The sequence below is a fragment of the Aedes albopictus genome, chromosome 2 (genome assembly GCF_035046485.1).
Source record: "Aedes albopictus strain Foshan chromosome 2, AalbF5, whole genome shotgun sequence".
In the NCBI taxonomy this organism is placed as follows: domain Eukaryota; kingdom Metazoa; phylum Arthropoda; class Insecta; order Diptera; family Culicidae; genus Aedes; species Aedes albopictus.
Window position 1 is genome coordinate 338,159,904 of NC_085137.1, and position 20,518 is coordinate 338,180,421.

Genomic DNA, 20,518 nt, shown 5'->3' on the forward strand with positions numbered 1-20,518 from the left:
CTGTTTGAAACGAAAAAACATCGCACGGATGAGAAGAATGAAATTTTATAGCACAAAGCTGTCTGGTAAAATAGAGAAGTCCGTTTCTGAGAGCATTATGACAGATTCCTACTAAACTAATTTGTTTACCTTAAAATCTTATTAGAACCACTGAAATTTTGATTAGTCATTAAATGCAAGTAAATTTAAACAGTTTTTCTAAAAACTGCCTAAAAACTCGGAAAACATGGAAACTGTTGGACTCGAGAAGCATGAGGTAGGTCGAATGAGGTGCATGTATTATTAAAAAGTTATTTAAATAATCTATTCTTCAACAGCTTCCCCCAACTAACCAGAAACGAATGGTCGCATTCATCAACCATTTCGTACTGAGCACGGTGAATTTTCTCAACAAATTCGCCTCCGATTGCGAATCTAAATTTGTCCAGTATGAACATAAAATACAAAGTTTGGAGGCATCCCTGTCGATTGTGGAAGCCAAACTGGCCTCGATAGACACATTGCAGAATGGAACAGCAACAGATGTCACCGTCTCGGAGACGACGGTTCCCTCGGGAAAACAAAATAAGGGTAATGAATCGATACCAGCGGAGGATGCAACCACGAAAGAAGAATCATCCACTCCCGTAGAAACAGCTCCTAGGGATCCCAGGTACGACAAGTATTTTAAAATGGTACAGGTAGGAGTCCCACTTGCGGCTGTAAAAAGTAAGATCGGTTCCGAGGGTTTAGATCCCAATTATATTGACGCTTTTTTGTGATATGTTGAAATATTTGTACTAAAAGATATAGTTTTACGATGTTTCATTTATTCGAATCCTAAGCCTTGGGCAATTGATACACTCCGCCAGTATATACAAGCTTATGCTCTCGGACTTTTCGCTGCAGAATTTTTTTTAGCTCTTCCTGGGTGAATTCCACCTGAGAGGCAAACATTTTCAACATCTGATGGATGCGCTCCAGTGGCAGCGAATCCAGATTCGTAAGCATCGCTTCGATGTACGACCAGAAGACCTGCAACTCCTCTTCCCGTTGGTCGCTCGCGGATTCCATGGCGCATTCGGTGTCATCATCTTCGCACATTTCCGGTGGTTGCACTTGTAATTCTTCAGCTGCTTCCGGTTTGTTGCGGTCGTTCAGCACGAAGTAGTTTTCCGTAGCCTCTCGGATCAAGCCTTGAGCTTGCCAAAATACCAGTCGCTTTCGCAGGATTGACGGGGGCATATTCATTTTTTGGCCAAGCTTATCCAGTTCCCATTCGTTTTGCTCGCTGAAGTGAATGGCAATGGTGGCCTGCGCGGGGGTTACTAGCATTTCGGTTGTTTTTCCGTCCACTTCCAGGTCAATGACGACCCTCCCATTCAGTGGAGTCCAGTGGAGGGTCCGATTGTCCTTGAATGACTCAAACGCCTTTGTGTATTGATCAAACATTGCCTTGATCGCTGGAGGTAATTCCATAGTTTCCTTTTTGAACGTTGGCCAAAACTGGGAAGAAACGACCAAGGCAGACATATCGAAAGGTTTATCTCCATCAAGTTCTGATTCTTCCGATAGAATGTGAGAATTAATACGTTTGGAGTCGTTAATGTCTTTCAACATAACTTCACAGCTGTGCAGCAATGTGTCGCCAAAACGAATTTTGAGAAGCTCCAAGTTGCGCATTTCTTTCTCCGTATTGCAATCCAATTGAGATAGCAATCTCTCCGCTAGTAGATTCCGGTATTCATTCACGAACAACTCTTTGCTACCGTAGATATCGACCACCATCGAAATAATATCGGAAGGCTTTCCCGATCGAGGGTCCTTCGCTACGGCCAAATCCGCATTTACCGGGTCGGGATTCCAGTTCTCCCAATCGGTCAATTCTAGTTTCTCATTAGAGCTCGCTTTAGCCCTAGCGTATTCACTTCTCGCGAGCTCATCCGACAAATCTGAGCTACCTTCTTCCGTCAATCCGGTGACAACACATCGGACTGTGTCTGGTCTATTTCGAAGATACTCCTTAACCGGTTCCGTTATCGTCTGCAGCAACACTCCAGTCGGATCCAAATATCTCAGTGCCTTGATCGCAGCCACGTAACCAGTCAGAATGTCCGGTGTATCAACTCCCGGATGCAGAAGTTTATTATTCAAAGTGCACTTCATGGTCTTCACCAAGTGACTCTTCAAATCGATCTTTTCCATGCAGATTTTCAAGTCATCGATGGCGGCTTGAGACATGGGAAAGTCTATAATTATCCCGAAGAACTGCTCTATGATCGTGTTCGCATAGTTCTCGTACAAATAGAAGCTCAACTTAGTCTGGAAGTTACGAATGGCCTCCTCAATCTTCCCATTCCCCGTCCCGATGGACAACGAACCGCGATTGTAGATTCTCGTCAACCATTGCAGCACCACCGTGTTCAGCCATCGCTCCAACGACTCCATATGCGAAACGGAAAAATTCTCCTTCGTTTCCCCAATCTTGGCGTCGATCCTCTCCTGGATCAAAGCCGTCAGTGTAAACCCAGCAATTTTATCCAAAAGCCCCAAGGTGGCCAGCTGCTGGTTCGTACTGGTAAAAGCATTTGCCAAACTTTGACACTGACAATTGGTTGATTCCAAACCACAGGCGGTGCACTGAAACGAGTCAGGAACTTCCATGGAATCGTCTGAAAGCAGTAAACAAGTAGGATCATATTAGAAAGCGAGATTTTATAAATATCCCGAGATTTGGAGGTCCCGAAAACTACTCCACAAAACGTTACCCAAGTAACAGAACTAGGTGAATAACAGTTTCTTAAGCCAAAGTTTGCTTAAGAGTGGTTTATTCCACTCTTGTACAGCAAAAATGTTACAACGTTGTAACGTCACGCTACTCATTCCCAATTTTAACATACTTTTCCGATGAAAGCTAACTTTTCAACAGATCATATTTATTGAAAATTTTACAGGAATCCGAATATGCAATGATATTTGAGGGTTTACCGTCGAATTCACAAGTCTGACCGAAAAAGCTTCGAAACGTTGTAACATAACGGTAGAATGTGTCAAATTCAATTCATGCGTACCCTTTTGATGGCATATTGAGCTGTGAAATGAAGCGGAAAAGATATCAAATCTTTTTTAAATGACCTCGTGAATGTCAAACCCAAACTTGCGATTCGCATTAAAAACATGCGACATGACATGCGAAGACGGGCAGTATAGTATCCTTCAAGTAATACTATGTCCAGAAAAGATTCCCCTATTAATTATTATTGAGATTTTGTCAGGCCTTTTTCAGAATTTATTGCAGAGGTTTTCCTGGTACTGTTCCCAGAGAAATTTTCGTGGGATTTTGCTCAGGATTTATTCCGAGATCTTCACAATAGTTGCACTCATGATGTATCTCAGATGCTCTCGCGGAAATCCTGCTAGAGTTTGTCTCTAGATTTCCCTTGAATATTTTCCTTAATTCTTTCCGAATGTTAGATTTTTCCGATTCTACAGGAGTTATTCCTAAGTGTTATGAGCTCCTCCAAGGAGCTTTTCACGAGCTTTTCTGCAGGAATTCCTCCCGAAATTTCTCCCGTAAATTTCCATGAGCTTTCTTCTTCTAGTGTTTCACGCAGGTTTTCTTTTGAAGTTTCAGCTGAAATTTCTCAGAAGTTTTCTTCCGGTGTTTGTTCTGGAATGTATTTCCTCTAAAATTAATTCCGTAGTGCCTTTTGGGGTTTCTACAGAAGCTATTGCTGATATTTCTCCTGGCATTCTTCTCGTGTTTTCTTCCATAGCTTTTTCCTTGATTCTCCTTTTAGAAGTTTACAGGATTTCTTGCAGTGATTCTCCTGCGATTATTTTTTTTACAGATTTTCTCGGCATTATTCTCAGAGGAACTCTGAAAACCTCTAAGAGGAATCCCGCGAGGAAACTCTAAAAGAAATACCGAAAGACTCTTTTGAAGAAATCTCTGAACAAATGAAATGAAGTTTCTCGCAAAAATCATGAGAGGTTATCGAGGTTTTACGTTAAAAGCCTAAGAACGATTCCTGAACTAAATTTGGATAAATTTTGTAAGAATCTCAAAAAGTATTAATCAAAATATAATAAGAAAATTCTTGGAAGAATATAGCGATAATTTAATAAAACTTTAGCTAATTTTTGAAAGTCTATAAACTTTCAAAATGCCCCCTGAAAAACTGGGAAAACTAAAAAAAATATTTTGTGATATGACTTATGGAGTCGACACTTTGTATATCACGGGAAAGATATGATGGGAAGGGCAGAACTCATAAGTGTATAATTTCTGTTATAAACGACGGGACATCGGCAAGGCATAAAGAAACACAAGTGGTTCAGTCCACAGTTAAAACAGTTCTGCATATATTTCTCATAATAATATAAATATCAACTCAAGAGGTATCTCACCTCTCTCTACTTGACCATTTCTCAATCTCATTTATCGTTACCGTAAAGGTAGCTTTACTCGACCACAACACCTTTTCCCTTAAGTAAAAAGACATATTTTGCCCTGAAAGCTACATATATGATATTTAGCCCTAACTAAAACTAACGTTTCTTCACTAGAACAAGAATTACTGATTTAAGTACTCTGAACGCACAAATAACACATTTTAAGGCAATACTTCAGAATGTCTTAATAATGACTTCAGTTCACACATTTTGAATCAATCAATCACGTCTACAAAATGAGCTATATTAATAAAGTTTACAAAATATATATTCTTCCACGAATCCACGGCCCATGTTCGGCGTAACATCCCTAACAGCCACACCAACAGTCAATGGCCGTCCGTTTACGACACCACCTCATTCTACCGCAGGGGCGCAATGAACAGGTGTATGAGATCTCCGCGTTCCATAGTCGATACGGTAAAATTTTCTGGAACGTCGATTCACTTCAGCGACAGAAGCATCCTACGTCATAATTTGGTGCTATTTATCACAACACATCTAACCATTCGCCACTGCTGTTCCTTAGCACCACTGCTCCTTTATCGCTGATAGTCATCTCGGTGTTCTTTCGAAACAAAACTCTTGGGTCTCGTGTACTGCACTCGATATTAGCTCGGTCTCAACGGAAAATGATTCTCAAAGAGAAACGCACTCAAAGCTCGCCGGTCGCCGATGAGATGTAGTTGATAAAATGCGAAGCTCACTTAAAAATGGATCTGATGCTGAGAGAATCCGCTGGTACTCATCCTCATCTTGAGCAAAAAGAACAACCAACAATAGAACAAAGAAAGCCAAATGAATGCCAACAGCAGACTTGCTGGACAAAACAGAATCATGCGATTCTAAATGGCCTAGTTATTAAAAAAAATGTTCTATATTACATTGAAATGTTCTAATACATAAAAAACAAAATTAATTATTGTAGCCATATATAAAACGTGGTCAGGGAAAAAATATTGTTAATAGAATTAACCTCCTGATCGTCAAAACAAAATGCACAAGGGAATTCCGCTGTGCAATGTATATCGTATACCGTATACCAAAATGTACTATAAATAGAACTAAAAATACGCGGAAAAATACGAACAAAATAATGTAAAAGGGTAAACCTTTTACACAAAATCACGCGCGTAATCAAACTTACTAAACAATTTATTAAGAAAATGTCGAGCACAATTCACGCAAACAAAACCCACAATCGCTTTCCAAATCCAACCGGTAGCATCAAGAACACGATCTTCGGCATAATTGGATATTCTTTACGCACCCAACAAAAATGCACTTGCTCCATTGGCCACTCTGTTGCTGCATACGTTGCTTGTTGCATTCTAAATCGTCTCCTTGAACTGCTCACTGTTCTTTTCCAACAACATGGTTGGCTCCTAGGTTGGCTCTCATATGTTGTTCAAAGCTCGTTAGGCTGACATTGCGATGATCATTGTCGGGTCGGCGTTGTGCTGGTAATGAAAAGCTCTCAGGGGCTCATGCTCTTCATGAGCAAAAAATAAAAACAAATGGAACAAAAAGGCAAAATCCAGGCCAAAGAAAAGTTTCCGGATAAAAAGAATCGTTGATGATTCAAAATGGCCTTATTATAAATGAAATGTTCTACAAATTGCATTATGTTGAACTTAATTAAATACAAAAATATACCACACAAAACGAAAAAAATGCTTAAAATGCAAAGACGTGTCAAGGAAAAAATAAATAGTTGATTTCAATCAACCTCTTGACACCAAAAGTGGACAAAACCGACATATTACACAAAACGATGCCACTGCTAAAAAGGTATCCCGTATAGCACACGATACAAAATATGTCACAAAAAATACGCGGAAAAGGTAAAATGTACACAAATTTCAATAAAAAACAACAAATCAACGCGCACATCTTTGGCCGAAACAATATCACACGCGAAACAATTACTTATCAAAAACCAATTCATCCTCGTTCGTCACTGTTATAAACGACGGGACATCGGCAAGGCATAAAGAAACACAAGTGGTTCAGTCCACAGTTAAAACAGTTCTGCATATATTTCTCATAATAATATAAATATCAACTCAAGAGGTATCTCACCTCTCTCTACTTGACCATTTCTCAATCTCATTTATCGTTACCGTAAAGGTAGCTTTACTCGACCACAACAATTTCCAGATGGAGAGCGCTCATGCCTAACGGCACAGACCTCAGACCACACGAAAAAGTGTAACAGTTCCCAGTTTCGAGTTTAAAAGAAATCGGTCAAAAAATGTCGTCCGATTCCTGGCAGAAACTTTCAACAGTGACTGCCATTTGAATTGTCATTTCTTCGCAACTGCGTACTGCGATGGAAGAAAAACGGTTTCTTGGGCGATTCAGGTAAGGAAATTTTGCAATTTCTCATCGTAATAGACTGTTTTACCTCACGCAATTCTGTCAGGAAAAGGCCTTTTTTCCCACACCAAATTAGCAGTGCTGTAATGGTAATGCGTTGCGTAATGAACCATTACAACACTGTTTTCAGTTTTGATCAACTTCTTGATGCTTTCTGGATGCAGTTTAGAAAAATTGTGACAACTGCACAGTACAACCAACTATGATCAGACTTTCTTAAACGTGGCTATGAACAACAGTGTGCAGTTCTATAAAAAAATGATTAAAACTATCCTCAAGAGGTAAATTATGAAATTGCAAAATAATAGTTTACGCAACAAGGTGCACAATGAAGATTTTTACAGCACAAGTCGTACATTTATCCAACGAGGCTTGCCGAGTTGGATAATTACGACGAGTGCTGTAAAAATCGAGTTCTGCACCGAGTTACGTACAACGTTTTTTCGCAATTTCATAAACTACCACTTCAAGATAGTTTTTATCAAAAATTGTTCACCAAACTGCACACTGATGTTCATAGTCATGTTTAAGAAAATCTGATCATAGCAGGTTATACTGTGCAGTTATTACATTATTTCAAACGTGCGTCCAAAAACCATCAAGAATTTGATCAAAACTAAAAACAATGCTGTAATGGTTCATTACGCAACGCAAATCAGTGCTGTAATGAACCATTACAGCACTGCTAATTTAGTGTGGGAAAGTAGGCCTTTTCCTAGCAGATTGACATGAGGTAAAACAGCCTATTACGATGAGAAATTGCAAAAAAACGTTGTACGCAACTTGTACGGCTGTACGTTGTACGGTGCAGAAATTTTACAGCACTCGTCGTAATTATCCAACTCGGCAAACCTCGTTGGATAAATGTACGACTCGTGCTGAAAAATATCTGCATTCTGCACCTTGTTGCATAAACTACCATTCCCATGCATCAAGATAGGCCGAGAAATTCCTTCCAATCTGCAAACAGCCATTTTACGAGACGTTTCGGAACAGCTGATCGCTGTTTTCATGAATGAAAATTTGACAGGAGGTCGCGTCCAAGCCCGTGAGTGTGAATATCAATATCAACACTGATGTCGTTTCGTAAGATAGACTATTATGTCACGCAAAAATCGATCTTTTTCAAAACCCCTGTGGGCAGGGATGGTAAATGACGCCGAATTTCAAGAAAAAATGTCATGATTTTTTTCCATCTACACCACTTTTGGTGTAAATTTCTGTTTGTACGCATGGACTGGTGATAACGCTAATCAGTTATGGATAATCAATGATGACGTCGATTAAAATTTCCATTTAAGTGCAGTGAAATTAGCAAATGACGAAATGACATTTCCCATCCCTGTCTGTGGGTCGCAAAGCAGGTTGAACGCTGAGGATAAAGCCAAGGGCTGAAAGTCTCTATAATATAGCTAAATCAATCAGCTGAGGATAAAAATAATCGAGTCCGCAATTCGCAACCCCCAGGCGAACGTCCTCGCTCTTACCTCCGTCCGCATGGGTCAAGGCAAACACCTTGAATGCGATGCTGTAGAACTCATACACCAAATCGTTGAAATCGGTCGGAAGTTGCGCGAGGAGAGCACACCGAAACATCCGATTGAATTCACTCAAATCACTGGGTTTCCTAGCGACATCGACCGGAAGCGGCACCCCTTGCTTTACCTTCTGGAGCCGCTTGAGCTGAAGGTAATATCGTCCGAAATCTTGGTACAGCTCGCTGACGGCTCGTTGAAAGCGGAAAAAGTGTTGATTTTTCAGCGGCTGATCTTTCGGGGCCGAATCAGTTTCCCCTTGAAAATGGCGCCAGAAGTTCGGCACCGTTTCCGAGCGCATCATGCGATCGATTTTGAAGAAGATAGTTTCGTAGATTATCGGCAGGTTTCCTAGCCTTTCCAGCTGCATCGAAAGTTGTGAAATTTGTTCGTCCGTGACATGTACAACGGTAAGCTAGAACGGAGATCAGGGGTACAGTAGCTAAATAACTAAAACTTTTTTTTTATATTTTGATGATTTTACGAACGGCTTACCTTATCCTGTAAAACCGGGAAAACATTGTACAGCGCAACGCATATATTTTCGTTGAGCATGATTGTGCACCCTTAATTCAATTAGAAGCTATTAACTCCGATAGCAAACAATATAAAAACGATATTTAGAAATGATTTACGGTAAATATCACTAGTTTTTATCACTAAATTAAAAGAACTACTTTCAAATATCGGCTTCACGGCAAGTAGAAAACGTTGGAACGATATCAAAACAGGAATCGATTTCATACTCGACAAGCAAGTTACTATAAAAAACAGCTTCTCATCACTTCAATGAAGTGTGGCAGCGCCTGAATCTAATAAGATATTTTCCCCAAAAACAGAAGTTGTCAGCTGCTGTCAAACTCCCAAAGCGCAGTTTTCGTTTTCCCCGCGGATTTACATGCATTTTATACCTTTCCTGTAAGACCGGCCTTTTAAAATACGTTTCCCTCGCATTATCGTCTGAAATAAGCGCAAAAATTCGTACTTCCACGCCATGGTTGAGAGAATTGAAGATCTGAACCTCCCGAACTCGGTGGTAACCCGTCTGATGAAGGAAGCCCTTCCGTGCGATGTGAAGATAGCGAGCGAATCGCGAACGGCTCTGACCCGTGCCACTTCCGTCTTCGTGCTGTACCTGACGTCGGCAGCGACCGCGGTGGCCGAGAAGAAGAAGCAAAAAGTCCTAACCGTGGATCACGTTCTGGCCGGCTTGGAGGAAATTGAGTTCGACAGTTTCATAGCACCGCTCAAAAAGGATCTGGAAAGTAAGTGCGAGGGATGAGCTAATATGCTGGATTTTTCTAATGTGGAATGTAATTTTCAGATTATCGAAAAACTATGAAAAATAAAAAGGATAAAAAAGGAGACAAGCCGGAGAACGAGGAGCCTATGGAAGAAGCCAACGAGGAAGATTAATTTTAACTCTTGAATTTTAAGGTATTAGGTGTAGTTTGGCTTTTTAATTAAATCTGATTTTTGATGTAACAACGACGTAGAATTTAACATTAAATATAGGTAAGTTAAGTAAGCACTTAAAAAAAAACTTCTACAGCATTTCAATTGCGTCTACTTAGTATATTAGAATTTGAATTCCTAACCCAACGTCTTCACTAGGCAGAAATGTCTTGCCTTTTTCCGGACAGATAGGGTCTGGGACCATTTGGCAAGCAAGGGGGCCTAATTTGGGCACTTGCTGCTGTTAATCAGTCAATTTCAAACCGATTGACTTGAATTTTGTGAACATAGTCAGATACTGTACTGGATCGCATACTTGTCCCATTTGCATAGGAAATCCAGCAAAGATGGGACTGATATGCGATTCACGGCAGTGTACGTATCTGATCGTGTCCTAAAAATTAAGTCAATCGGTTCAACATTGACTGAGTTATAGCAGTAAGTGCCCAAAATAAGTCCACCTGCCCAATTGGTCCTAGACCTTATGTCAAGACAGAAATGTTATCTCTCCGTTTCCAATAAAGTGACCAGACGTCCCGGATTGTGCGGGACAGTCCCGAACTCAAGCTACCGGGCCCGCATCACATAGCGTCCCGAAGAATGTCCCGCATTTTTTGGCCGTACTTCAGATGTTTAGATAGTTTAATACCAGTGATTCCCAATTATTGTTGCTAAGCTTCCCAAAATTGAACAAAATTATAAAATTTAAAGCTCAATGCAATAGTTTTCTCGTGAATATGCCTAAATAAGACGATCTGCGTCAAGATTTTAGATGGCGTGATAACTTTATTGGAAGTTCACAAATTTCTTTATTATTTAAGTTTCACTACTTAACCTAAAAGCACAGACAAACAGACGTCTCATTCTACTCACTTCCCATCGTTTCACTTTTTAACGGATTATTCAAATATTCCGTAGTTCGCAAATCGCTCGCTCATGGCGCTCGCATCGTTTTTGCTCCTGTTTGACGTTTGCTCACTACCGCCTACCGTCATCTACTTAGTAGATTTGCGTACCACAGCATAATTAGCATTGGGCGATTATGTATGTGTGACGATGATTTTCATCGCATTTTTTTCCAAGTGTTTGTCTGTGCTAAAAGCTAAAAATAAGTAAAAAGCATGGGGTCTCCAGTTAGCCTAGTGGTTAAGGCTACGAATACCCAATCCGGAGACGGCGGGTTCAATTCCCGTTCTAGTCGGGAACATTTTCTTGACTCCCTGGGCATAGTGTATCATTGTACTTGCCTCACAATATACAAATTCATGCAATGGCAGGCAAAGAAAGCCTTCAATTGATTACTGTGGAAGTGCTCAAAGAACACTAAGTCGAAGCGAGGCAGGCCAAGTCACAGTGGGGACGTAGAGCCATAAAGAAGAAGAAGAAGAATAAGAAGTAAAAAGCATTTTTGTAACTATAGAAAGTTGGTTTTTGGTCAAACATTCATTTTAAGCCATCAACATGTTTTTGGGCAAGTGAAATTTTCTTATGAATTTTGGTACTTTTGAATTTTAATATTGCCATACATAAATATTAAATGCTGAACATGGCCCCATGGATAGCATTTACATATGGTCGGCGTTAAGTCAAACCGGACCATCTGTTTTTCAATGATTTTGGGAAAATGTCCTGCAAGTACTTGGAATATCAAATCTAGGGCATTATTTTCTGAAATACTAATACTCTATTATGTAATGAAACATCTGCATCAAAATATCGTCGAAAAGTTCAAAGTTTTCGAATTCCTTCGCTTAACTTTACGTGCCCAAAAAATCGCGTAGTCCACTCTAACTTAACGCCGACCATATGTAAAAGCTTTGCTGATGTGACTTTAGGCAATTCTCTCATCTCATGTTTGTCTTCAAAACCTTGGCAAGCTTAGAAAATTTAAGTTAACCCTTCAGCGCGCGCGCTGTTGTAAAAAGTATAACACTACTAAAAAACCTCGCTCCTCATATACAGCTCGAGCACGGTGCAGTTTCGGTAGCTTGATGGCGCGCGTCCTGGAAGGTTGATAAACAATACATTACAAGGTTAGAATTCTCATAGAATTAGATTATTCATTAGGTTGTCCCAAAATTTGCACATGGTCGAAAAGCTTGGGGGCTCACCCTGCAAATGATAGCTAAGGGTGGTAGAAACAAACTTTTGTATGACGGCAACTTTCAGAAATGACGTTTAGAGGTCGCCCCGGCGAGATTTTTGAAAAATGGCCATTTTTCTTAATAAATTTCATACAAATATTTTTTACCGTACAAAAATGGGCAATACTCACTATTTTTATATTTTTTACAGCTTGATCCATATAGAGTTATTCACGATTTACTATTTGGTGAAATTTTGATTTTAAAGTATTTTTAAGAAAAATCACAAAAGAACTGCCCAAAAACACATGCAAAGTAAAAAATCACGTATACTCAACAAGTTTTTCTCTTCATTGTCTTTAGGAATTATGATGGCATCATTTATTGAATTTTTGTTTCCGTTGACAAATCCATTTTCTTTGATATAGAAAGGTACCTACTAGCAAGAAACTTTATCATTAGGTACTATTTTGAGATGCCTCAGTAGGCCATGGCATTTTTAACAATTATGTACTGACAATAGTCCATTTTACGAGCCGATTTTATGAATGAATTTTGACAGGAGGTAGCGTCCAATAACCCGTGAAAATCATATCATCATCAACATTGTTGTCACATCGTAAAATGGCTCATGGTTTATACGAGCGTTCTAGTAGTCCCTATCATTTTGATCAACACATAGGACGATAAAAATGATGTCACTTGTTTACGTCCAAAACTGTTGTTTGCCAATAATAGCCTACCTTATCTTACTGTATGCCGTGTATGTGTTATGGTAAACAAATTGTTCTAAAGTGCCCCACACAATGCATACGTTTGCGTGTGCGAGACTGTAGTATGACACTTTTCCCATGGGAAAACTGCCAAAAAAACGCAAACCTCGACGGAACGGACGCTATATGCTCCAGGCTTAACCTTGGATAACATTACGTTAACTCACTGGTTCATCTTATCCCACCCGTTTCAATTTGCCTCGGTATATCTTATTTTCGGTGTTGATAAGATAGTTCAAGTCAGTAAATGTAAAAAAAAAACATGCTCTGCTTTTTAGAATGTCTTGAATTGGAACTTAGTATCTAAAAATTGGTATTCTTACGTAAGATGTTCGTAATCGCGGGTATGGATCAACGTATTCGCCTTTATTCACTTTGCCACTGTTTCATGGGCTGTTTCACTGGTCCAGGACTCATACGTCTTCGTGTAGAAAAATAATTGAGAATATCGACAGGAAAGTAAGATAAACGCGAAAATAAGGCTCAACATTTTGTGGAGAATATCTTTAAAAATCAATAGGCAGTACGTAACTAATCAAGAGAGCTAGCTTTTTAAGAAATCTTTGCTAGTTGATTTCTACATATATGAAGGGATTGAATAACAAAAAAACAATTAATTATGTCACCATAATTCCATAACACAATCAAGACAAAAACTTGTTGAGCATACGTGATTTTTTAGTTTGTATGTGTTTCTGGGAAGTTCTTATGTGACATTTTTAGAAAAATACCCAAAAATTCAATTTTCACTAAATAGTAAATTGTGAATGACTCTAAAACGGATAGAAAAAACGCCATGCTGTCTTTGGCAAAGTTTTTCCTCATAAAATTTCCTATCTTTTTATGTAAATTGTTTTAAATTAGCATAATGTTCAGATACTTTTTATGATGGGTAAAATGCACAGTATATCAAAAAGTTACAAATTTTAGTAAATTCAAAAAATCAGTATCAAAAAGTTACCTGCAAAACATGTCGTTAATTATTTTTCCCAAGAAGTTTGGATCCATATCAAGCTGTAAAAAATATAAAAATAGTGAGTATTGCCAATTTTTGTACGGTAAAAAATATTTGTATGAAATTTATTACGAAAAATGGCCATTTTTCAAAAATCTCGCCGGGGCGACCTCTAAACGTCATTTCTGAAAGTTGCCGTCATACAAAGTTTGTTTCTAACACCCTTAGCTATCATTTGCAGGGTGAGCCCCCAAGCTTTTTGACCATGTGCAATTTTGGGACAACCTATTATTCATTCACATTACAACACCATAATAGATAATATCACATTGGCTGATTGCAGTACAAATGCGAAAAATCTCCCTTTCCCCCTATCCGCAACCCGGGGACGCGCCCTGTTGGATTTCGAAAGCCTCGGAGAATATTACAAACCTTCAATGGCATTCCCACACATTAACCCACATTGCCCATTCAGGGGTCTGACTAGGCCTATGTCCCTCCCTCAGTTTGTAATTTTCTCACCAGCTTGGAATTATATTTTCCCGGCACATAAATGACTTCGGGCGGCAAATGTTCGATATATTATGCAGCATCAAGGTCAGTATAACTATATCAGATGACTTGAAGATCTGATTTTTACAGAATTGTTTGCCATTGCTTATACATTCAGCTATACCAATCATTTCTGCAAAGCACATCGGCCACATGCCCAAAATCTAAGCTTCCTGAACGATAAAATCCAAGCCCAGGGAATAAATAGACACACCTAAGTCATTGTACATAAATTATATTCCAATTCAGCTTTAAAATATTCCTATTATACAATCGATAAGTTTACATTCGAAATCTATCTATCCCGCCAATCTTCTAAACAAAATAGCACTTCTCGTTTACGTCTTTCTTCCTCTCTTCTTTTGTCATCTACGAATGCGCTTAGTCTTCTTCATGGATTTCTCCCATTCATCTCGGAAAATCAGATAGATCTTCATCGTGGCAGTGGCATCTTGAACCGAGTCGTGTACACCGTTTTGAATTTCCTCTCCCAATATCAACTTGGCCAAGCTCTTCAAACTTGGAGTACCGAGGGCTCGTATCCTCCGAGCAATAGGTTTGTAGCGAGATGTGTCTCTGGTCATACTGTAAGGAAAAATACATCGATTTCATTTCGTCTGTGATTTTTCCTTCTCTGGACAACATTTAAAATATTCTGCACTTACCGTCGCGGATGTCGTAAATTTAGCACCAGCATGTCGTTTTTAAGCGCGTGGCCAACAAGTATGCGTCCCTGAATCAGAACCCTAACAGTTTCACGAACCGAGGCAAAATCTTGACCGGAGTCCATCAGTTCTGGCCGGATACCGCTAATCTCTGTCCGGAAGTCGGTCACGGCCTTCTGTGGTTTGACGTAGCTATCCAGTACCACTTCTCCCCGGTCGTTCACTATCGACACCCTGGCCAGCATGTGCTCTTTGCCGGTTTTTCCCGTGCCGACAAACTCGCAATCTAGCCCCAAGCAATCGGTTAGCTCTGTTGCGTAAACCATTGGCCTCGGTTGTTTGGTGCAGCTGGTCTTCTTGCTAAACTGGTTTTCTGCAATTAACAAGTTTTAGTCGCCACTTTATCGGAAATAATAAACTTTACAGAATTACCATTGTATAACGATAAGTTTCTCATACTCATAATATTCTCAATGTCTGAGGCAGCTGAAATAAAAAGCAAAAGATATGCTAGCTGCTGTCTTGTTTTTATCCAAACACTACGACCTTCAACTTTTGGCCTTCGAAAATCCAACAAAACATTCTCCTTACCGTCTGGACTGCTTCCTGGTTCTGCTTCGTTTCCCATGTTTTAAGAGCGACCTTGTGATTTCATCGGACAATTTCATACACAATTTGGAAAACTAATCGAACAAAATCACTTTCTCCTAACTCGAAGGCCATTTTCGGTAGCCATGAGCACGTAAATGTTGCAAATTGTATTTATTTTCTTCAAACGAACAACCAACCGCAGAGTCCAGAGAGATTCCATATAAAAATTCACACGGTCTCGCGACTGGCGGAGTTTCTGACATTTTGTTTTCGGCCTACTTTCGTTTCTACTTTCTTCATTTTCGTCAACTCAGAGCGTTTCGCCGTTTGGCCTACTTGAATTAGACCTACCTTGATTAGTTCAAAATGTTAACGGAGCTTAACTTACACGGAGAATAGCACTAGGGTCTGTGTAAAAGATATTGCAGACTACATCTCAAATTGGACTATCACACTTTTTTTGGTACGCCTAAAAAGTGTGATAAAAGTGCACATTTGCCTCGGATCGTCTCGACGTCTTCGGTGCACTTATTCCTCCATTTACAAGGAATAAGTGCACCGAAGACCTCAATTCGATCCGACGTATCCCTGCGCTGCAATCACACTTTGAAGGTGTGTGCACACTATTGTGTCAGTCCAACTTGGGGTGCAGTCAGCAATATTGTCGCGCTTATCTTAGATTCTCAGCAAGCTGCGTTCGAAACGCGCAGCCTCAGATCGCGCCAGACCGCGCACGTATGATTTGTACACGGTGTGCACCTTGGCTAAAACTGTTTTGCAGCCGCCGGGTGGAGCTGTCAGCCGCCGTGTACAATTCAAACGGGCGCAATCTTATGGCGGCTGACTCAGATCAGCAAGATCTGAGTGATTAAGCTAGGATGCACAATATTATAGTACAAGATGAAGATTGTCGCTCTCGTCGCTGTCCGCAACGTCTGTCAAACGATTTGTTTGCAGCATCAGCTGGTGGCGATGAAAGGCTAACATATGAAAGTGTGTGAAATAGAATATGTCAGCCTACATACTGAGTGACGAAATCTTGAAACTTTTTTGTTACTGAAATCAATGATTTAAGTAATCTGAGCCGAACATTAACCATAGAAATTTTTGTCAGGTTTTTCAACGCCGTCTAACAAAAAAAATCTAATTTTGTTTTCAGAATCGAGTACTCCGTATGTGAGAAAAAGTGATTCAGGATCAAGGGGTTGGTCACTCGGCACATTGTGCCCGGCACACATGCCGGCACATCTCGGCACACATGCCGGCACAATCCGGCACACATGGGCACAACATAGAAATCCAACTTTGCGGTATGGAATCAAACTGTCATTATACTTACGATTGCAAAAAATCCCTTCATACAGATTCTAGACAAGTGTTCTGGGTGGAATTTTGTCGGTAAACACCGACTAGACCAATAACATTCGCCAAAAATAGACAGGATTATAATTAGCGCAAAAACATTCTAAGAAAATATTCCACTGGGCACATTCGGCACACCTCCGGCACGTTCGGCACACTTCGGCACACACTGAAAAACAACCGGCACAGTTTAGACACATATTGGCACACGCTCAAAAATCACGGCACAAATGAAGTGTGCTGAATGACCAACCCCTTGTTCAGGATATAATCAAATGTTGAGATAGAAACATTGAAAGGCAAATGAGAGGGACTAGAGATCCCAATGCAAATCGTGCTGATTATCGTCGATGATCAGCATAATCGGTGTAGTGATTGTTGGGCAGAGGTGGACAAAGCACAACGGAAACGAAATAACCGAAGAAAGGGAACCGGACTCGGAATGAAACACTTCGTGTGAATGAAACTAGAAAAACTTTAATACACGTCTGAACGGGTTTAACACAGGGGACTGAATGAATAAAGTTCACATTGATGCGCGCGTGGCGCGCTCGCTCGGCTCTGCTGTGGAAAGTTTTCGCAGGGTTGATCTCGCCTTCGATCTCGCTGAATGCCACACTGAGAGGAAACAGTATTGCATTTTCCCAACACTCCTCCTCAATGCTGGATCCTCGAACCGCTCGGCGATCTAATCTCCTCCTGACTGCTTGCTCTTCCGCTTCTGAACCTTCTCCGTATTGGCTCTCGCTATGCCAACAACGTAGTCCGACAAATGACCGGGTGGAACTCCCCGATTACTCCTCCTGGATCGTTGCGCTTCTCCAGAACGTTCTTCCGGACTTACGATCCGATCTTCTTCCTTCACTTCTAGCGGGTCTGTATCTGCACCTGCATCGTCGATGTCGAAATAGTCTTCTTCTTCGCTTCTGTCGCTCTCGTAACTTTCTTTGAACTTCTCGGCTCCGGAAGGCCCTGCCTCCGAATACCACTCGACTTCGCTACCTGCTGATCCACCTTCGGCCACCTTCTCCTGAGTTGAACGCTTCGGATCCTGTAGCTCCAAAAACTTCGCTTCTCGGCTTATCGTCACCATATTCGTACCAGTATCCACGAACCGGTAGCTTTTACTCTCCTCCGAATAGCCGATGAATGTTAGCTTCTTCGCACGCTTTACTCCTGGAACTTGAACGTATGCCGGGCACCCGTAAACTTGCAGATGGTCCAGCTCTGGCTTTCGCCCACACCACTTCTCGTACGGTGTCGTATCCACTGACCGGGTTGGAAGCCTGTTCTGCAAGTATGCAGCAGCAACACAAGCCTCTCCCCAGTACCGCTTGTCCAGTCCAGCATCTAACAGCATCGTTGTCGCCATCTCCTGCAGCGACCTGTTCTTCCTCTCGGCAACTCCGGTTTGCTGAGGCGTATAGGCAGTCGTGTTTTGTACTCTAATACCCTCGTCCGCAAAGAACCGACGCAGCTCGTCATTGACGTACTCACCGCCGCCGTCCGACCGAATCACTTTCGGTTTCCGTCCCAATAAGTTCTCCACGTTCCTCACGTATTCCTTTATCCTGCCGGCCGCTTCTGATTTTCTCTCCAGCAGATAGACGACCATGTATCGACTGAAGTCGTCGATCATTGTCATCAAAAATCGTTTTCCACCAGGCGTAGTCGTCCGCATTGGCCCACAGAGATCTGTATGGACCAAATCCAAAACTTGCTCCGATTTCCTTTCCGCTACTTTCGGAATCGGATTCCTCGACGACATAGCTTTCACTTTTCTCGCGCCCTCCGCCAGCTTCAACTTGTACAACGACCCTGATTGCTCACCGACAACCACTACCTTCCCGCTGGCATCACAAATCGAACACCCATCCTTTCGGAACTTCACTTTGAACCCCTTTGCCGTCAGTTTGTCTACCGACACCAGTCCACTGGTTAGGGACGGAACATACAGTACATCACACAATTTCACTTTGATTGCTTCGCCGTTCTCATCTACACACATCACTGTAGTATCCGGTCACTATTTTTTACCATTCGGCCGATCCGCCATCAGCCGAATTGTATTTCTAAATTCTAACGCGCACGACGACGAACATCCGTCCGTCACAACAATATTCACTAAACTGAAGCATCATCCTCATCTATCATGCACGAGTCAATGTATCTGACGTTTAGGGTGCGTTACGGGCGTTAGCCCGTGAGCACGTTTATAAAATTCCATTCATGCACGCTAAGATAAACGCATGCGTGTACGCTAAGAAAATGCAATACAAAATAAAACTAAGAATATATCGCTTTTTCTACTCTGTCATCTCTGGATACTACAATCACTACACCTTCGCCGCGCCCCGCAGTAGCGGCAATCTTCCCATCAGCCAGAATCACATTCGGACCGGGCTTCTCGTCCAACGACACAAAAAAGTTCCTATCACTCGTCATGTGGCTGCTTGCTCCACTGTCTATGAACCAGCATTCGCGCTGTTCACGCCCTGCCACCATGAAGCACACGCTAGCACCACACTTTTCGTCTTCTACTTTCTTAACACTCTGCCGACCACGCGCCCTGCCGTCTGGCTTTTTCTCATCTTCACCGTTCTTCTGCTTCGCCAGGTACAGCCGGCAGTTGCGTCGCACGTGACCGGGCTTTTTGCAAAAATAGCACACTCTGTCCGAACCACCGTCGTCACTTTGCACCGCACTCTTCATCGCCTTCATGTCGAACGATTCACCTGATCGTTCCCGCCGCCGCTCGAACTCGTCAAGCAACTTTGATTTGACCAGCTGCATGGTGATGTCAGCATCGGCACGACTCTCCAGGGCCGTGACCAGTCACCGTAGGAATCGGGCAAGCTGCGCAGGATCATCGCAATCCGCAGCGATTCTTCCAGCTCTTGGCCCGCATTCGCCAGACGATCGAACAAATCCTCCAACACTACCAGATGGCCTTCGACGTCACCACCCTCCGCGAGGTTCAAACTGCAAAGTTTCTTTAACAATGACACACGCGACGTGACCGTGCTCTTCTCGTGGTACGCTTTGAGCTGATTCCAAAAATCACTCGCACTGTTCGCCGTTTTCACTAACCCAAACTGATTGTCTTCAATGCACAACCCCATTGTAGCACGTGCTTTACTGTCGTCCTTCTTCCACTGCTCGGTGACCGGCTCCGGCTTGGCTCCGACGACGACGTACCAGAGCTCCTCCCTGGTCAGGAGCATCTCCATCCGGAACTTCCAGATTTGCCAATTATTGCCCGGATAAAAAATGACCATTCATTACATGGTAAATATTATTAACATATGACTGGTTTTATTGTTCACAATAAAACACATAGTAGGTTTATTGTTACTTTTTACAATAGAAATCAAAGCCATATAGTTCGTACAATAAGTGAACATTAGCTTTATTAGTGACCAATTGATTCGATTGTTTTTCAATAGTTCTATGATAATTTAAAGTTACTATCAGTAAAAATTAATTTTAGTTGTTTTTATATAGTTGCAAAAGTGCCTGCAAAGTTCTCATGGACTTTTTATTAAAAAAGAGTTTATTTCTCAATAACACTTGTAAAAAATTCGTAACAAATAAATAACAATAAATATTATTGTTGCTTGGATCATGTTGGTATAATCAAATACAAAATCACTTGACATATTTTTTTTATAGTTTTCGTTTTAAATTTGAGTACAGTAGATGTTTCGGTTATCGAATGTTATTCGCTAAAACT

General features: G+C 41.2%; 5 protein-coding genes across 5 annotated transcripts; 2 read left to right on the plus strand and 3 right to left on the minus strand.

The window, feature by feature from the left end:
• The first annotated feature begins 94 nt into the window (after positions 1 to 94).
• On the plus strand, positions 95 to 791 carry LOC109431638 (WASH complex subunit 3). Its single transcript, XM_019707867.3, has 2 exons — positions 95 to 256; positions 318 to 791. The coding sequence occupies exons 1-2, from the start codon at positions 227 to 229 to the stop codon at positions 759 to 761; spliced, it is 474 nt and encodes a 157-aa protein (XP_019563412.3). The 5' UTR covers positions 95 to 226; the 3' UTR covers positions 762 to 791.
• LOC115267497 (anaphase-promoting complex subunit 2) lies at positions 790 to 9,050 on the minus strand. Its single transcript, XM_029874560.2, has 3 exons — positions 8,844 to 9,050; positions 8,301 to 8,763; positions 790 to 2,651 (listed from the first exon to the last, which is right to left on the minus strand). Exons 1-3 carry the CDS (start codon positions 8,901 to 8,903, stop codon positions 820 to 822), a joined length of 2,355 nt encoding a protein of 784 aa, XP_029730420.2. The 5' UTR covers positions 8,904 to 9,050; the 3' UTR covers positions 790 to 819.
• Positions 9,051 to 9,204: 154 nt separating this feature from the next.
• On the plus strand, positions 9,205 to 9,908 carry LOC109431639 (DNA polymerase epsilon subunit 3). The gene is made up of 2 exons (XM_019707868.3): positions 9,205 to 9,613; positions 9,673 to 9,908. Exons 1-2 carry the CDS (start codon positions 9,343 to 9,345, stop codon positions 9,762 to 9,764), a joined length of 363 nt encoding a protein of 120 aa, XP_019563413.3. The 5' UTR covers positions 9,205 to 9,342; the 3' UTR covers positions 9,765 to 9,908.
• Positions 9,909 to 14,382: 4,474 nt separating this feature from the next.
• On the minus strand, positions 14,383 to 15,712 carry LOC109431724 (RNA exonuclease 4). The gene is made up of 4 exons (XM_019707997.3): positions 15,424 to 15,712; positions 15,265 to 15,318; positions 14,833 to 15,205; positions 14,383 to 14,752 (listed from the first exon to the last, which is right to left on the minus strand). The coding sequence occupies exons 1-4, from the start codon at positions 15,458 to 15,460 to the stop codon at positions 14,533 to 14,535; spliced, it is 684 nt and encodes a 227-aa protein (XP_019563542.2). The 5' UTR covers positions 15,461 to 15,712; the 3' UTR covers positions 14,383 to 14,532.
• Positions 15,713 to 19,502: 3,790 nt separating this feature from the next.
• LOC134286721 (uncharacterized) lies at positions 19,503 to 20,009 on the minus strand. Its single transcript, XM_062848383.1, has one exon. The coding sequence runs from the start codon at positions 20,007 to 20,009 to the stop codon at positions 19,503 to 19,505; it is 507 nt and encodes a 168-aa protein (XP_062704367.1).
• Positions 20,010 to 20,518: the final 509 nt, after the last annotated feature.